Below are 18,090 nucleotides of genomic sequence, written 5' to 3'. Positions count from 1 at the left end.
CAAACAGCCGCCACAAATACAGCCTACCCAACCAACACAACCGACGCAACCGACGCAGCCGACACAGCCAACACAGCCGACGCAGCCAACACAGGCGGGACCAAATAAGCAGCCCAGACAAACATGTTCCCAATACCTAAACAAACCGCACGGAAATATTTCACACCCTGTTGGCAAGAAAAATTACGGAAGGAATGAGCATTGCGTGTGGGAGTTTCCGGTAGCCATTGACCAAGGAATTTTGATCGAGTTTTACAAACTTAACATCGCTCAGGGTAAGAATGGATGCGACGATTACCTGCTTCTGCCAGACGGTAAGTTACACAATGTTTTCTGTTCCGCACAATGGTGCAATCGAGCAGCACATAAAACTAAGGCCCCATGCAGTAGGTACAAGTTGTTCGTGCTTTTTAAAAAAAATTAACGGATAGCCAAAGTAAAGGCGTACATAATAGCAAATAGCATTACTAACGTTTTTAATAGTAATTGACTGACATGTCCATGTAGGGCCAGACTAAAACTATTGCAAGTAATTTTTGTTCGTTGGAACACGCTGTTCTTTATGGCTCGGAATTTGGGTCATTTGGTTTTTAGATAAAACTAATAAACTTAAAAATTCTGATATGCTATAATTTTAACATACTACAGGCACACCACTCTGCGGTTCTAATCTCCCCTTTCAGTGTTTCGGATATCATGGTCCAAATACCACGACCTGCATGAAACTTGAGATGTTTTGTCACCGAATTGCCGCCAACGTTACCACTGTTGACAAGTGGATGCACCCCAATGTAACTTTTGTATCCAACAACGCAAAAGAAAACAAAGGTTTTGCCTTTTATTATCACGTGGTCAACTGCACGTTCGTAGGTACGGTATAAAATGAAAATCGTTTAGTTACTGCCACAGTTAAAAAAACGAGCGTCAAAACTTTGTACACCTCATTTGGTTAAGTGCCGTTTGTTGCTATTCGAACATCCGGAGAAAAACAGATTTTTAGATATTCTTCTATCTCACAGCTCCCACAACAGTGGCGCCACCAAACGGCTCTACGACAGCCAGTTCTATCTCAGTACAGTCCACAAAATCTTATCTGATAAAACGACCAACCTTCAGTGAGTTTTGAACATTGGCTGCTGGCTTCTGCAACCACATGCATGAATAAATTTTTACCCGTTAGCAACCAGTTCCGCCCCCCGCTTGCCATTTCAAGATGCTCACCTATTGCTTTGTAACTTAGCAGCGAATTGCAGCATAGCATGTTTTCGCAGAAAGGTTGAAAAACACAATGCATTGTTAAAGTTAATAGTTTTCCGTTTAAAGGTACCACCAACGTAGCTGTTACAAATTCAACAAACCAAAGCACTGGTAATCCTCAGTCATCAACCAATATTGATCTGATCATTCCACTAGTGATTGTTCTTGTCCTTGTAATCATCTTAGCAGTTGCTGTTGTATGTTTATTGAAGCGAAGGTAAATGTAATTTCCATACTGTCACTAGTTAAACTAGTCAATCACTGTACGCTTCAGGGCTGATCCCAGTTATGAATTTATGTTCATCTTAACTAGTTAAACTAGGTTTTAATTATGTGCCGATAAGAATGGGTGTGTCTATAATGTGCCGAATATATGAGTAGAGTAGAAACTTTAAGCTTATAAAGAGTGTGCTGTGCATTACAGGCGAAAGTCTGCAGCCACGCCAAAGCCCGACAAACAGCAGCTGAATAGGCGACAACAGGAAGGTGTATACGCCGTGGCAGATGATGTAACGTTTCGGGCCCAACAAAACGATGTTACACCGACAGACGAAACATATGCTGAGTGCGGACCACCACATGAATATGGAATGGTGGACAATCGACTTTACGAGCACAAGTCGCTAGAAAAGCTCCAAACTACTGGGTCCAATCCAGGAATGGTGAAAAACGTTCTGTACGATCCAATGCCAGCTTCCCTGATACGAAAAAGAGAGTCAAATACAGAAACAAAACAAAACGGTTATTAAACGAGAAACTTCTAGACCCCTGCATTTGGAATCCATTGAGCGTTTTGTTGTTTAAATTCGTGCGTTACTGGTTTAGTATTTAAAGTTGTTACCATATTTAATGAAACTCGCATTGCTTCAAGAGAAAGATTGTTGTGCACGAAACAATTGTTTGGCAGCAACACAAAACTGTTTTGTAGACAAAAAAGGCTTGTGGCAGCAAAACATTTGTTGATGTATGGTGGTCAAGCGTTAATTAACATGCTTTTAAACCAAGTTACAGTATTGTCTATGTGGGAGGCGTCCATATAACTAAACGCAGCCATTTTATGTTTCTTTTTGTAACTCAAAATTCGAACAGTCATTTCGGTTATATGTAAAGAAAAACTACCAAATAAGGAAAAATACCACTAGGGTTCGATTGTTTTAGGCAAACTTGTCGGTTTCTTTAAAAGTCCGTGTTTGGTTAGGAAAACAATTGTAGCAACAAACAAGTGTCATATGCATTGCTGCAACGCTGAAGAAAGCAGTATCAAACTTCGAAAATAGTCGGACCAAAGTTGGAAAATGAATTCATTGCACGTAGTTGAGATGCGACGGGACGTGAAACGTATTTGGTCTTCTTTATTTCGAGTTTATTACACAGCAAAAAACGAGCGCCAAAAGGACGAGCAATACCACGTATCACTGAAAATGGCACAGCAGCTGAAAGTCGCATGGACTTTGCACAAAACCAAGTCAGAGCCTTACATACAAACAAAAGTTGTGTAATTTAGTGTGTTCAAACTATAAAGAAAGATTTGGACGCGGAAGTTGATTAAATGCCAAACTACGCATTTGAAAAATGAATCGGCAAAATCTTAATGAAAGGTCAAAAGAAAAACAGCATGAAACTTACATGGTGGCAGTTTTTTTTCGTAATACCAGACCACATGGAAGTGCAGACGAAGTTTGGAAGCTATTTGAAGTTAAGAGTAGACAGATAATCAGATTTACAAAAGTTAATCGTTAGAAACTATACTTAAATTTGATAAACTAACTATCTCGAAAAAAACTGAAGGCCCTTAATTGTAACGTGAGTTTATACAAACGATTCACGTAAGGGTTTCTAGGGTTAAAGCGACGATGAATGCGTGCGTTAGTAAATTGTGACTCTGCTGGTGTAAACGACAGGGTGACAAACTATGTTTATGAATAAATTGTTTCGGTGTTTCTCTCTTCTGCAGACTGAAACTGCTTATAGGTTCACAAGAGGTTTTATAGAACTGCAGTAAAAAGGTTAAAATACAATTTAAAGATGAAGTTGACAGCTGTACTATTATTTGTGATTGCTTGCAGTTTTGAAGGTACGGTAACAAAATTGATTATAGGTTACAAGGCCAAACGCGGTAATTATAAACTCAATTTTTTTTTGTCCTAGATGTTACTGGTCTTTGCGCAAATAACCCTCTGACGGTTTCGACGGAAAACCAAAGTTATACATTGTATGCAGTTAAAGATACTACCTGCAAACTACAACTCGACATACCAGCACAATACAATGCCATACAAATCAACATAATACAAGGCGGAATTGGTACGCGAGTAAACCCTATTTTCATGGCAGGTAAAACAAAGGCTCGAAACGTTTTATCTGTTTCAAGAAAAAACATTTTGTAATACTTTTGGCATGTGTCAAAATGTTCGATAAAAAGCGTGTTTTCCCTATTCAGCCTCTTCGTGCTGAGTATTGTTGTCAAAATGTATTGATTTTCGTGAAGGTGATTGTCTAGTTTTTGGTACGACGTCAGCAATGAATACTTGTGATACGAGGTGCATGGTATCTGACCGTTCGCAAGTCTCCAGCGGTTTTGCCCATTTGACGGGTGGTGAAATCAAGATTTTTGAGATTGAATATTTTGCTTGTTCGGAAGGTAAGCCATTATGCGTGAAAAAGTTTTAATGCAATTTACAGCATTTTTTTAAATTCAGATTCGCAAACTCGAGCACCCCCAACATTATCATCATTAGCAACAACAACAACAACAACAACAAATTCAACTTCACCTGTGACCGCATTTACCACAGCAGACGCAAATAGAAACATATCGACCAAAGGGTTAAATTCTACAACGTATATGCCAACAACGGCCGAAAGTATAGAACATACAACCCAACAACACATTATTGAGAGGGACGCAGACGCAGGTTTTGCCAATATGCAGTTTAAGCACAAATACCATCAAGAGTAAAACTAATCACCACTACTGTTTTTTTTTCAGGTCTCCTGAGCAATACCCATCTTGCATTGATTATTGTAGCGGTTGTTTTGCTACTAGTTAGTGTGGTCATCATTGTTGTTTGCATTAGAAGGTATAAAGCTTCTTTGTAACCTTTACGGCCAACACTACCACCTGTTGCAAATTCTGATTAAACTTTACCTGTAAATTTATTTCTCAAGATGATTAAAAATTACCCCATATTACAAAAAAATACATGTAAGTTTTGTTTATAAAGTCTATGTTCAAACAGCAACAACAAATCAAAAGCGGAAGAACATCCTGGAATCATCGATGATCAGTCAAAAGCAGTTACCGATCACAATTATGAGTTGATTACGGACGATCAACTTAACCCAGACAAGCAAACTGTCGTCAACGAGCTGTACAGCACCCGTACAAACGGAAAGGCAGCGCCCTACATGCTGGCTGGCCAAAGTGGATTTGCAGAAAAACCATGTGAGCCGGAGACAGTTGTAAACGTGCTGTATGAAACTACTGGAAAATGAACTATTTTGAAATATGAAAGAAATTGTTATGGGTCTATTGGTGAAGTGGGTGGTTTAAATTGAGATGCATGAAAGCTTATGCCAACTTTCATTGTTGTACTCCTTCGTCTGACTTTGTCAATGTACTTGAACTAATTTCGTCACTGCCTCATAAGTCATTGAAACCGTAAATATTTAAAAAGTTTTTCATTGAAATGCAAACAAAAATAAACATATCAAAACAAATGCAAATCGGGTTCGCAAAATGCCGATAAATGTGTAATAGCTGTAAGGAAATAGACCAGTAAAATTGGCAGGCAAACAAAACAAAATAGTGACGCATTCATAGTATTGTGATCTATAAGCATATGGTGAAACCTAAGTAATTTCTGTACATAGTAAATGAATTTATTGGTTTGATATCAGATGTTTAAATACGTATATCGACAAGACTTATTTTGATCGTCTTTCTTTTGACCCCAATTAACACATCAGCAGGTAAGGCCATTTGCATGCATCGCAGTTTGCACTCATTCTTGTTTTGCCTGCAGACCAAACGTTTTAAAAGGTGACAGTGCAATTGGAAAAATGTGTAGGTTTGACATTAGCAAAATTTTGATAAATAATCTAAACAAACTCATTGTAGTTAAAATGTCTTGTCGGGATTTACAATTGAAAAACACACTACAGACATTCCACTCTCGCGAGAACGACTGTGTTACAATAAACCTACCAGGATATTGTAAAATTCGCGTTAACAACACAGTTGGATATGTAATCGTTAACGGTAAGTGTTTAAATATGTAACTCAAATCATAGGTCGACTGGTTTGCAAGAGGAGCAAAAAAGCATGCGCGTGCTGCATAGGGCAGTGTATTTTTATGTCGTCTTTTGGCGGGTACACTGCCAAATCTGTGGTACTCAATTCGCAGAAATAAGGGCTTTCTTTTAGTCCTGGCGTACTGTGATTTACATGTTAGAAATTAGCGTGAACGTTTTACAACAGTTCCAAAAATCATATACTACTGAGAAAAATGTAATTTAGTTTCAAATTGCAAAAAGGTATTTGGCAGGTAACCAAGCTACTATGGGTTGCTTCACATTGGTTCCAGTCGACACATCAAATGATGTTCTGCAGAGTTGGCTCCACAGAATTGGGGCACAGTAACATTGGCCACAACGACCATTAGCAATGAGTCTTCTATGACCTTGGTACAAGATGTGTTAGCGCCACGTTTCAGCAAAAAAAACATCAAGAGTATGATTGTTTATTGACTACTCTAAGCAGGACACTTTACCCAAAACCCGACCACAACCAATATTTTGTAATGGCTACAACAATAGTCTCCCTGATATTAGCTACCGAAGTTGGCGCATCTAACACTTTAACAGCGATTACCCCAAACCAAATACCGGTAACCACAATCGTAAGCCAAGCAACAAATACCAACAATAAAACAAACGACAATCTATCAACCACAAGTTTACACGGAGCGGTAGTGGCCACAAATTACCAAAATACTCCCACAAACGATACCAAGAGGGACAATAGCCCAAAAGATGGAAATCGAAATCTAACTACCAACACTACAGTTTTAAACAGCAAACACCCGGAAACCTTTGTAATCCTATCAACATTAGGAACGGTCTGGTCAGACACAACTACCAATCAAAATCATCTGGCAAACAATTGGCAACCACGAGCGACGAGTTATTGCTGTCCGAACAAGGCTCGACAACCACATTGGAGCGGATTGATGATAAAAGCGAGACATTAGCAACCAAGCCATCTTATACAACTTCATATCAAAGTGCTAAACATAGCGACAGGTACTCAACTACAATCATCCATTTTAACCAGTATGACAACGCATTGATTCGTACTGTAGTAGTAGACTCCTAAACTGGCTAAAATGTTGCTAATTTACTGTGATTCGTATATAGAGTAATAGACACTGCAAAAACTGAACTACATGCAAATATACAGGCTAATATTTAGTTTGATATAACTTTTTCCACGCACCAAATCAACTGCTAAAAGTTTGCTATGTGTTTTTGTGTAATAGTTACAATCTTTATCATTTATTGGCTCTATATGCTTTTACATTAAAAAGTTAAGATTGTAACTCCCATATGCTTATAATGGTGTTCTGCGTTTAGCGTTGACTCAAATATCAAACTGCATTACCAACAAGGTGAAGAAATGCGTAATTGATTTGAGAAATAATTAGCCATCAAGTGATAGCTACTCGTATACGAACCTCGTAAAGAAACAGGTTGAATAATTATAATCACAAACAGAAACGAAACACTTTTAATGGCTATTCATATGTGATGAAAACGCATGTTGTGAATAGTGTTATGGTGACGCATTGTTTAATCACTACGATACAAGATGACGTTTGTGTGCAGGTGCGGGTTTATGTGTTTAGCAGCAGGAAATAAAACAAGCAAACATTTGGAATGTAGCGTTCAATTGCAGTTTAGTTACAATAGACAAATATTATGTTGCTTATTGCCATCTTGACAGCTTTAGGAATTTTGTTGGAATGCATCTCCACAACTGGTGAGCATTAGAACTCTAAACGTATCGTTTTGTCGTAAAAGTCAACCAACTATAGGCATTTGTTTGCATGATAAAATCCACATGTGTATGGTAATCTCGTATTAAAACATTTGTATTGCAGTTGGTATGAACCGCAACTGCCAACTACTGATGTTAGAAACTGTTCCCACTTCATACGACTTCCCCGAAAGTCAGTGCGTGAAGTTAAAAGGCGATCAATACAGTAAGATTGTAATTACCATAACAAGTGGAACAATAGTTCCACTCCCAAACGAGATTCCAGCATTAGCTGGATGCGTGGTGCTCTACCCAGAAGAAAAAGAAAATGAAGCAGCTTGCGAGGTGTTTGATGAGCCAAACTGGAACAATATAAGATTTAAAGTAAATCAATCCACAAAACTCACAATTCAAGCTTTTCTATATGGTATAGTTAAAACATACTTTGGTCGCTGAAAACGCACGACAATACTATGTAAATATTCTTACAGGGACAATCGAAACCGCAACTAGTACGAAAGTTTCACCATCAACAAGACCTGAAATAGGAATTTCTGAAACCAACAAGGACGAAGAAATAAAAGGTCGAAGCCCAGCACTTAGTGATCTACACATTGGTCTTATTGTAGCAGCAGCTCTTCTGATTGCAGGAGCTGGAGTGATACTGTTTCTTTTATACAGGTAAGTCTGGTCGAAATAGACAAGGTTTTAGATTTTAAATATACATGCATAAAGTGATAAACTCGAAACGCCTTGGCATTTACATTTTGGTGTCAACTTCAAGGTTTTAATGTTATAGTCTTTTTTCAAGCCGAACCCTAAAGGCTCTTTTATGAACAGCAAAAAACAAAAGAAATTGGACCGGGCAAAAGCTGGCATAATCGCACGTCATCGGGTTGGAACGGACGGTGACCCGACATACGAAACTATTAAGGATGGTGCAATGTCCACGAAAAAACCCAACTCCAATGTCTACCAAGCAATTGAAATTGGCGATAGCGAAAAACAGACCGTCGTCAACGAGCTGTATAACAACCCTAATAACCTTTAGGCAGTAACGGCGATGTAGAGATTGCATACACTATGGCAGGGGACCAAGACCAATCAAAACTGTAGGTGAAGGAACAAAAATTGTTCGGGCTCAAAAAGGTGACCACCAGCTTACGTACAATTATACCACATACAATCAATTAAAACTTGATAAAACTTAATTATCTACCTTGCAGAGTGCTTGCAAACTGGCAAAGTGCAAGATTGCATTCTCGCTTGCAAACTAATCTAACATATCTGCAACAATGGCCGAAATTCCAAGAATTTTGTTTACTGTTTGTCGATAAGGCGCTTTTCTATTTGTAAATGTTTTTTTAACATGTCGCAAAGTTCTAATGACAGTTTTTTTAACACAGTTTGTTTTCAATACTTGCAGCGACGTAGGCCTACATATAATTGTTGCTATAAATTGGTTTTAACCACTGCGTACAGTATTCGACGAGTGTGACCTGTTATACTTTTATCTGATATTTTATGTGGTAGGTAATTACAGCTTTGCAACGTATACTTCTTTTGTGTTATTTTTCTAAAACAATATTTTTTTCGTGTTCATTTATGTTTTTTTAAAACGTCGTTTTGTTTTATTTGGATTCCGACGATTTTGTTAAAAAAATAAATGAAATAAACACAAAAAACACCTTGAAACAAAGCAAAGAACTTATATCACATACACACTTTCAAAATGATGCAGAGTTTGGTCTGACGACATCATGTATTCATCGCAATATTAATACAGTTACCTGACGTCAGCGGGACAAGAAGAGTTTTCTGAGCCACCTAGGTTTTCAGATCCAATTCTACACCAGGAAATAACGCTAATGATTAATCAGGAGTCACCAACATGAGTATATAGATAGCAACGATCATTTCAATGTGGGCGTCCACAAACTATTCTAATTTGCACAAAACTACTGCGCGGAGGTTTGGGCAAATGTGTGTTAATTCAAGTAAATTTATCCTCACGTAAGTTATTTTAAGAAATTTAAATAAAATTGGGCCTTGAAGATTACATCGAAGAGTAGGTAAAACAATAAAACTGCATCTTTCGTTTAAGTCTCTGGGTCAGGTTTCTTTTTAAATGTATTAGAATTTTGGGCAAAAATGTACGCAAGGCACATTCAACAAAACCAATATTTTGACAAAGTAGAAACAAAATGTTTGTAATCAAGATCCTTATGATGTCGCAGGAGAACAAACGACACATCGAAGTGACGTATCCTAAAAGCGGAAGCAGCGTAACCAGGCGCAATTTCCGATCACGTGATACGAGCCATGCTATCATTGCGTGTGAACCAAGAGTAGATAGCGGAGGCGGTTTCCATAATTGTTATTGTGACTAGTTCAGCAAAAAGTTACGGCAGAATGAATTAGTGCAGTTACTGAAAGCCAGTGATATAGTTAGCAGTTAATTGAAACTATAGAGAAAAACCGAATAGAAACATTCTGCGTTGTTTAGAAATTAGTGTAGTGTAAGTAAAGTATATATTTGTTCCCTATTTTCGACTGATATTTATGAATGGAAGACAGATAGTGAAATGTATATTTTTAAAGATACGAATGTACAACGAAAAAGTTTATCACACGTTTACCAACTGGCATTTCGGTAGAAAACAAAAGCACAATCTGTGCAAATTACATACCCGAATGCCACAAACGTATTACAGTAGCAATAAATTAGTATCGGTTGTTTGTGACATGGTGCTTTGGCAGTTGCAAACATTTGTCACTCTTACCAAAAACATGCCAAAATTTTCAGGAAAACGTTTCGAAAATAAGTTAATTATGATTCACGATTGTTGACGCAATTATGATGCAAATACCTGCCGGAATCGTGACGTCACTACTTGCACTGTGTGTGGTTTCATCACGAGGTAAGAAAACGTGGGCGAATATTAATGATGGTGTGTCGCAATACAAAGGAAAGTAACCTTAACAAATAGAGATAAAAAATTCACAAAAACTATCAACTTTGGTACCAACATTTCCGTTACTTGTACAAAAAAAAAACACTGGAAGGTTAGATACGTAAAACATTCTGATCCAATTGGAAATCGTATGGTATTTTTACCGACTCTGTTGAAAGAATTTAAAAATGTTTTGTAATAAAAATAACACTCATAAAGTCCATGTATAAATATATATTCGCTTGAATTTTGTATCTGACACGACCGGATGCAAATTGTCTCTGTCCACTCAAAACACGCGCCCTTCCGACCAGTGCGCTTCCTACATATTAATAATGCTGTTCTGACAAAATAATGACACGGACTTTATTAATGCCACGCATGTACGTTCTAGTATTTCCAAATGGCCATAGAAATAGACTATACGCAATACTAAACAAGATGCAATACTCTAAACTTTTAACTTAAAACTACAATATCCCAGCTCGTTGCTTGGTATTAGATGAAGACTATATCGAACCTGTGCTTATTGATTCACGTTTATGAAAGTTTTTCAAAAAATTGAAAAAAAGAAAAAATGAATACAATTTAGATTTTTATGCAGCCTCAATGCCAGGAACAAAGTGCGAAACAACACAAATACGGAAGAACGAGTATAACTTGCACGTCAACACGAGAATCAACTGTTCTTGGGCAATTCCAACAGAAGGAGCCAATACAACCTATGTCATGATGGTGAGAGGGGATATTTATTCGCCGCAAAATCGTCAAGGGTGCTACGATGTATCACAGGAATATGTCACAATGCCTAACGGTAGGTACCTATTAATTGATGCCACATATAACTTACAAAACAAATCGAACAGTTTTGCCAAAATATTTTTACAGATGACCGCATTTGTTCATCTCGACGAAATCTGTGCCAGGTCTATCATTCACCTTATGTATACCAAAGCGAAAACTACTCCAAATTCGATGCCAAATCGGTGAACTTATGTCACGTACCGTGGGAGCGCGCCACCTCGTGGCCACCAACAATCCAGGTTGTCATTGTGGCTGTCGGCTTTAACGTAAACCTTACAGCAAGTCTGGTGCCAGTGTCTGTTCTGGTTTCAAACACGGCAACCAGCGATCCAGGTAAGTTATAGACCTCGGTAGGATTTTTTATCGCAACAACCACTTTATGCCCGACTGCAGGCGACGCGCAAAGCAGCACTGTGCTTACCACTAGCGGCGCTCCCGCGCAACATATGACGACAGCGCAGCCCGCGTCATCTTTTGCTATCCTTGCGAATACCACTGCGGCGCAAACAGCGACCCTTGGCATGCAATCCACAGCGCAAACGGCGACTTCGATCTTGCTTTCAGCGACGCGCAACGCAGCGACTGCAACTACGATCTCATCACAAACTACGTCCTCTGCAGCTGGAGGTACATCGCTGTTAAGCGGCTCTTGGCTATGGATAATGCTCTTGTCACTTGCACTGCTCGCAATCATCGTGGGAACGGTAATTAATTTCATGCATCGACGTCGGCAAAGGTCAGTTCTGTCAAAGATAAGTACTTGGACATTAAACGAAATTTGTTTAACTCCAAACTGGGCAGCAATCCAGGGTCTTGATGGAAGATTAATTTGTTCCGTTTCCAGTATGTCACACTACATATGTTCGGGTCAAACATTAAGTTTATCATTTTTTTTTTAAATACTCACACAAATGAATTTTAAAATTGACCTGTCTCTCATCACAGGAATATTGTTTTACAGAAAACGCCCAAAACCAAGTGATGACATTAACCCATACGCTGTTCACGTGAGTTTGCGTTCAGCCAATCAGCGAGCAGATTACAGTAACATACCAATGCCTGAACGACCGTACGACGTGATTGACCTTGACGGAAACCAAAAACGCCCCGGAGTCAGGCTAAAGGAGAACGACTACTTGGAACCAATACCAGTTACCGGAGACAAGGCGTACTGTGAGATAACTGGGGATAAAACACCTGATGCAGAAGGAGCACCGTCAACATCTTTCGGGCGTGGAAACTTTTTCCTGTATGATGTTGCGTCTGATGTTCCTAACCCTACAGAAAACAGCGACAAAGCTGGAGGATCCAATTCTCCACCTCCGCCGAAGCTTCCAGAAAAAGCCACAGTTAGCGAATACAGCGAAATAGTGGCCATACAGAAAATCGAAAATGGCTCCAATGCACAAGCGGTGAGCCAATACAGCGAGATCGTGGCACTAAAAGCGATTGAAAACGATTCAGTAGAGTACAGCTTGATCGTCCCTGCGCCGGATGAACCCGAAGCTACAGCTAGCACAACAGGTAGTCCCACTTTTACCTTGCACGAGCCAAATAACAACACTGTGTCAACAAGCGGAGCGGCATCAGGAATATCCCCTTATGGCGAAATCATCGGCACCATCAGTAAAGAAAACGGAGCTCTTGAGCGTTTTAATAAAGTAGATGATAAATATCAAGAGGTGCGGAAACAGAGCGTCGAGACTTGACCAAAAATGGTTGTCTTCTGTTGTTGTATCACCTATTGCGCATGAACCCTTCATATAAACAAATACGTGTACTGTATCAGGTCTAGTATGAGCACCGTAGTGTATTTGTTGTATATTTTCTCTTTATGCTGCTTTGTCGTGTCGTATTTTATCAATCCCTAAAAATACCGAACTTAATCCAATGTCTTCTCATTACCACTGTAATAATGCCGCCAAGAACTGTTTCATCAAACTTGAACAAATACTTAACATGCACTGTGTTTTGCGTGCCTTTGCGTTGTCATTAATTTATTCCACTAATATTTAGATTTTTTCAATGTTGAAAGAAGCCAAAATACTTGATCTGATGCCTGCTCCAAGCACTGTAGTTATGCCTCGTGGAACTGTTTTGAAAAAACAAAAATATTGCACTGGGTTCTGTGTGTCTGTTGCGTAGCAGGGTATGTATTCAACTGTCATAAAGTACAACCACGAAAGGACCCATAGTACGACACTGACTCTCTGACTTTTTTAATTTATAGTAGTAATGTGGCTAAATAGTTGTTGACACTTGCTGGGGGTAGAAAAACATTTATGTCACATAACGCGTGAGCTACGTCAGCAAATGTTTTCTGGATGTAGGCGCTTGCAAGACCAACATTGCACGTCACATTTCCTCCATATTACATCATCACTATTTCCGTCAACACAAACGCTTCTGACGAAACACAAAGAAAAACATTTCTGGGTCCAAGTTAACGATTAGTGCCCAAAAAGCCTGGGTGGGTGATACTTAGAAAGAAATTAGCAAAAAAGATAACAAAGCTAAATTGGGCTCAAACGTAGGGAAATTAATTGAAGAAGCGTGTTGTCTGGCAGCTATTTCTGATCACATGACGTGCGGGGAATGTAACAGCGTTTTTGATGATAAATTAACAGCGATAAATGAGTATTACAGCGAGTTCATGAAAAGTTTTGAGGGATTTAGTTGAGCGTTTGTGCGTATTTAGGACCGTATCTAATTACCAACAGTTTGGAAACTTCACTTTTAGGAGGTAATTTTAGAATTGGAAGATTAACTGGCGAAATCATTACAGGCTGTAATAGGGTTTAGGCGTGGTTTTCATGTTGCAATCGGATTGGCATGCTAAAAAGCAAAATTAAATAGTACACTGGTAGTGTCAATTTCAAGCAATCGTGTGTCCTGAAAGCTACGTCAAGTTTGAATTCAGGCATGTTAAAATGACAGGTTCCAAATTACATAAAATATCATCTGTAGTATATGCTGCTAATTTCGGAGAAGCATGCAAAAAGCTGTTGAGGCAAAATAGCATGTAGATTGCTTTTCGTGTAGTAAGCTGCGCATGTTTTGAGCTTTAATTCAAAGTGCACACAGTTGTGTCGAAAAATTGTCATTTCAAGCAATCTATTAAGAAGGACACAGAAAAGGGTGTTACCTGTATTACTGGCCCTTACAGGATATGTTACATCGGAAACACGGACAGCGCAGTTGTGACGTCATAGAGCTTGTGTTGCTGTTTGTGAGTATGTCGCAACAAACGCAGACAGAAGCCGAAGAGGCAAGCAGGCAGCACCACTTGAATACGGTGATCGTAATGGGTTTTATTGGCCGATATTATAAAGCTGACAGGTTGCTGTAATGTACATGTCTTTCAGTATAATTTAGTATGTGATGATTGGAGAGTATTTCGAAGGTGTACAATGAAGTGTGTTGTGTTGATGCGCGGTTCAGCATTTGCGATGACGTGTTAGAATACATTGTAGCCTGGATGGACCGTGTTGAAAAAGTTGTGTATTATATATGCATACAGTGACCTAATTTCTTCATTTTACACTGAATTTTCCCATAGAATTCTAAATAATACCGGATTTCGTGTTTATAAGTAACAATAAAATTCGGTGCACAGTACGTAAAAGAATGAGATTAGATATATCGTCAGTTTATCTACTTGCATTTCTTGGTGAGTACGAATACAAATGGTGGAAAAATGTTTCTATATTTAAGTGATGTAATCAGTCAGTACGCTAAACATGTACGACAAATTGACTTACGCCCTTTTAAAATATAATCAAGATTTCAAACTTGAAAAAAGGTTTACAATTATTCGGCTGATGTTTTCGAAACTGTCAAAACTAAAATTTAAGGAACTTCTCGCATAGAACTGCTAAAACATTAAAGTTTGGACCGAAATACAGGTGCTAAACACATTCGTGTCATTTAACAATAAAACTCTCATTTGCGTTCAACAAATGTCATGAAATTTCTGCTTCGAGAAACATCACTGCTTAAACAACATGCAGACTGGACACGCAGTTAAGGGGAAGTCGGCTTTCCGCAATCCAGATGATATTTGGATTACGCGTAAATGGGTTTTTCCTTAACTCGCTTCGTCTTAATGACAATTTCGGGAAAAACTGTTGGCTAAAAAACCCTCGTCTCAACATAATGGGCATACCAAAGTGCTTAAAGAAGCTTTAAGTTACAAAAAGCTTATGAGCCAATAAAGAAAAATAAACAAAGAAAAATACGAACGTTTCAGACAGCAAAACGTGCATGGAGGTAATATTTTCACAAAAATAATCTACATAGTTTTAATCTCAACACGTTGCTTCCTTTGTCACAATGCTATTTGACATTTATAGAAAATTTACTACTTCGCTTAATTTTCCAGCGTTCACGTTGGCTAGCAACCCAAAGGTGGAGATCATAGTTGTGAAAACATATCTTTCAGTCATTGGAGAAAACAGTGCATCAGTATGGGAGCCTGTACCACCTGTCAACGATAGCTACGTGCTTGGACAGTTTGCTCACAATAGCCAAAGCAATCCTCCTCCCAACACTGAATTGTTCGTTGGAAGGTATTACTTCAAACTTATATGTATTATGTCTATACGATTTTAAGAAAGGAGGTGCCGAATTGTTAGAGTTTTAAAACCTACTTATATAGCACAATAAAAAAACGGAAAGGGCATGTTAAGCACGTTTATTGGCCTAAAAAATCACCAAGCAAAATACTTTAAATTTTCACACCTTTAGGTCTGTGAACAAAAGCTTGGCTGAACCACTGGACTTTTACGGACCATGGGTGATGTTAGATACGGTTGCTTTTTGGTTGATGAAATGTCCAAAGGGATACGTTAGCCTTGGATCAATTGCCTCAAGATTACAAACTGATGGACCAAGAAGAAAACCAGACATGTCAAAGTACCGATGTGTTATACGGGAGGCCACAGTCCCAGCAAGGCTACAAGATTCGTTGAGGTAAGTTTTTAGCAAGGTTTGGTAATTAGAATTGATTTTCGTGTAAAGAAGAAAAACTGCATTTAGTGAAGGAAATCCTGGTTATGCGATCTATGGAAGTGCTATTGCAGTAGATGGATGGAAAAATCCGTTTTTCAACTTCGCATACCATTCCAAGAAACGAGTTTACGCTCTTAAGAAAGGTAAACCAGTGGTCTACATACAACTGTTAACTGCGATAAACGTTTTTTTTACATATCAAATTAATGTGATAATTGAAGCTAAACTGTTGTGGTCAACGCAGTTGGGTTTTTGAAAAATATATCAATTTTTACATCACTTTGTGATCAAACTTACAAACTGTTTAAATACACTCAATTGTATACGTAGATGCAGTTATTCTCCAAACGGATTCGCCAAGAGCATTACATCCAATATCAACTTCGACAACACCTAATCGATCAACGACAACCACACTGACCCGTACTACGTCACAAGGTGGACAGTCGTCACTGGTTACGTTGTGACGTCACGAAAACGTTTGTCAACGTATTTTTTAACCTGACTTCAACTTAAAATGTTTTGTTTTAGATACTGGTCCTGGTTTAAAGGTGGCAATTGGTGTTTTGGTTTGCGTCAGTCTTTTGTCGTTAATGGTACTTGCTTGTTGCATATGGTAAGTGGGTTGTTTCTATGCAAATTGTTATGTTTTTTAATACATCTTCTTTTATATTGGCAAACGGTAAATCGTATACCATCATCTTTATGTCGCTTTAGCATATAACTCAAAATAAAGGTTTTAAACCAAATAAGAACAAGGGTGAAACCAAATAAATGGTAATGTGAAATGCAGTCCCTATTTGTCAATAACAAACAAATAATTAGACATTTTAGTGTACAAGTTTTAAAAAACATTTTCAGGCACAAAATCATTTTCCGTTGATGCAATTAAATTGTGTTTAAAATACGTCTAACCAAGTTTCTAAGGAACTAATTTCAACGAACTTTACACAGGCACAAGAAACACGTCATGAAGGTCGCACCTGCCAGTGTAAATAACACGAACACAACCACAGTAACCCTTAACAATGAGAGCGAATACGAAGTGGTCCGGGACGTGGGAAGCCCTCACTTGTATGGGAACCCGGAAGCGGAACTGCGAGACAATATCTTATACGAACCTCAACGAGATAACCGAGCAATGAAACCGAACATTTTGTATCATGGCATGGACAATGGAGAATGCGATTACGCTTTCGCAGCTGAATTGCCGACACATCACGTGCCCGAAGCTCTTGAGAGCCCGCTTAATTATCAGAATATGAATGTCTACGCTACGCCGAATCAAGTATGAAACATTTTGGAAGGATGTTTGAGTCCCCGCAAAAAGTCGTGAAATGAGCAGAGCGATTTTTCTAATGAGAGTAAGACGTCGAGCGACTTTGAAACCGAAACGCAGTTACTTCTGCTTGTTCCTTAAAAGCAACGGCAAGAGCAATTTTTGTATCAATCCCAATGGTTCTTTACATTGTATTTTTCTAACCCTTTTCGGCCCGACCAAATCGGAATGGGTTCAATCCATATAAAAAGTGTTTTTGGTATTGACTAACAGCTGGAAAAAAATACCGTATAACGCAATAAATAAATCATGTCTGTGTCATTGAGTTGAACCTTTGAAACACCAAGGGCCGTGACAGTTCTAAACATGCACATGACCTATACATGCGTAGGTTGTACACGGAGTCTTGAGCGTATGATGAACGTATTACTTCGTAATTCTACGTCACAGAGAGGTGTTTTAGTGTTAAGACCAAAACAATAGATGATCTTATCCCTTACTCTGGGAGACAAAATACTATGTAACTTAAGAGCATATGTATTTAAACCCAATTATTATCTTTTTTCAACGTACGATAAAGTGATGCTTACAAGACAAACAAGTGTTATTAGGTGTGTTGTTATGATTGTACTGACAATAAACCTGAATGTAACAAACTGTCATATCAGTCTTACATTGTCAACAGAAGAAACACCAATCCAATGTACATTATGGCTCCTAACGACAACTTCCGTATATGCCACAGCGGA

At 38.5% G+C, this 18,090-nt stretch overlaps 3 protein-coding genes across 3 annotated transcripts in view; 2 read left to right on the top strand and 1 right to left on the bottom strand.

The window, feature by feature from the left end:
* Positions 1-18,090, bottom strand: part of LOC145234657 (nesprin-1-like) — a 226,022-nt gene that overhangs the window by 180,369 nt on the left and 27,563 nt on the right. The window lies entirely within an intron of this gene.
* On the top strand, positions 10,106-13,170 carry LOC145231098 (uncharacterized). Its single transcript, XM_080096321.1, has 5 exons — positions 10,106-10,215; positions 10,853-11,062; positions 11,137-11,385; positions 11,674-11,788; positions 12,014-13,170. Exons 1-5 carry the CDS (start codon positions 10,152-10,154, stop codon positions 12,759-12,761), a joined length of 1,386 nt encoding a protein of 461 aa, XP_079952447.1. The 5' UTR covers positions 10,106-10,151; the 3' UTR covers positions 12,762-13,170.
* LOC145207787 (uncharacterized) lies at positions 14,401-17,659 on the top strand. Its single transcript, XM_080078795.1, has 7 exons — positions 14,401-14,722; positions 15,434-15,620; positions 15,799-16,023; positions 16,090-16,205; positions 16,393-16,500; positions 16,594-16,678; positions 17,017-17,659. Exons 1-7 carry the CDS (start codon positions 14,680-14,682, stop codon positions 17,354-17,356), a joined length of 1,104 nt encoding a protein of 367 aa, XP_079934921.1. The 5' UTR covers positions 14,401-14,679; the 3' UTR covers positions 17,357-17,659.

This window comes from Phallusia mammillata, chromosome 1, assembly GCF_965637545.1.
Source record: "Phallusia mammillata chromosome 1, kaPhaMamm4.hap1.1, whole genome shotgun sequence".
Taxonomy (NCBI): Eukaryota; Metazoa; Chordata; class Ascidiacea; order Phlebobranchia; family Ascidiidae; genus Phallusia; species Phallusia mammillata.
Note: the sequence above shows the minus strand (reverse complement) of the source record. Positions and strands in the feature narration are given on the sequence as shown.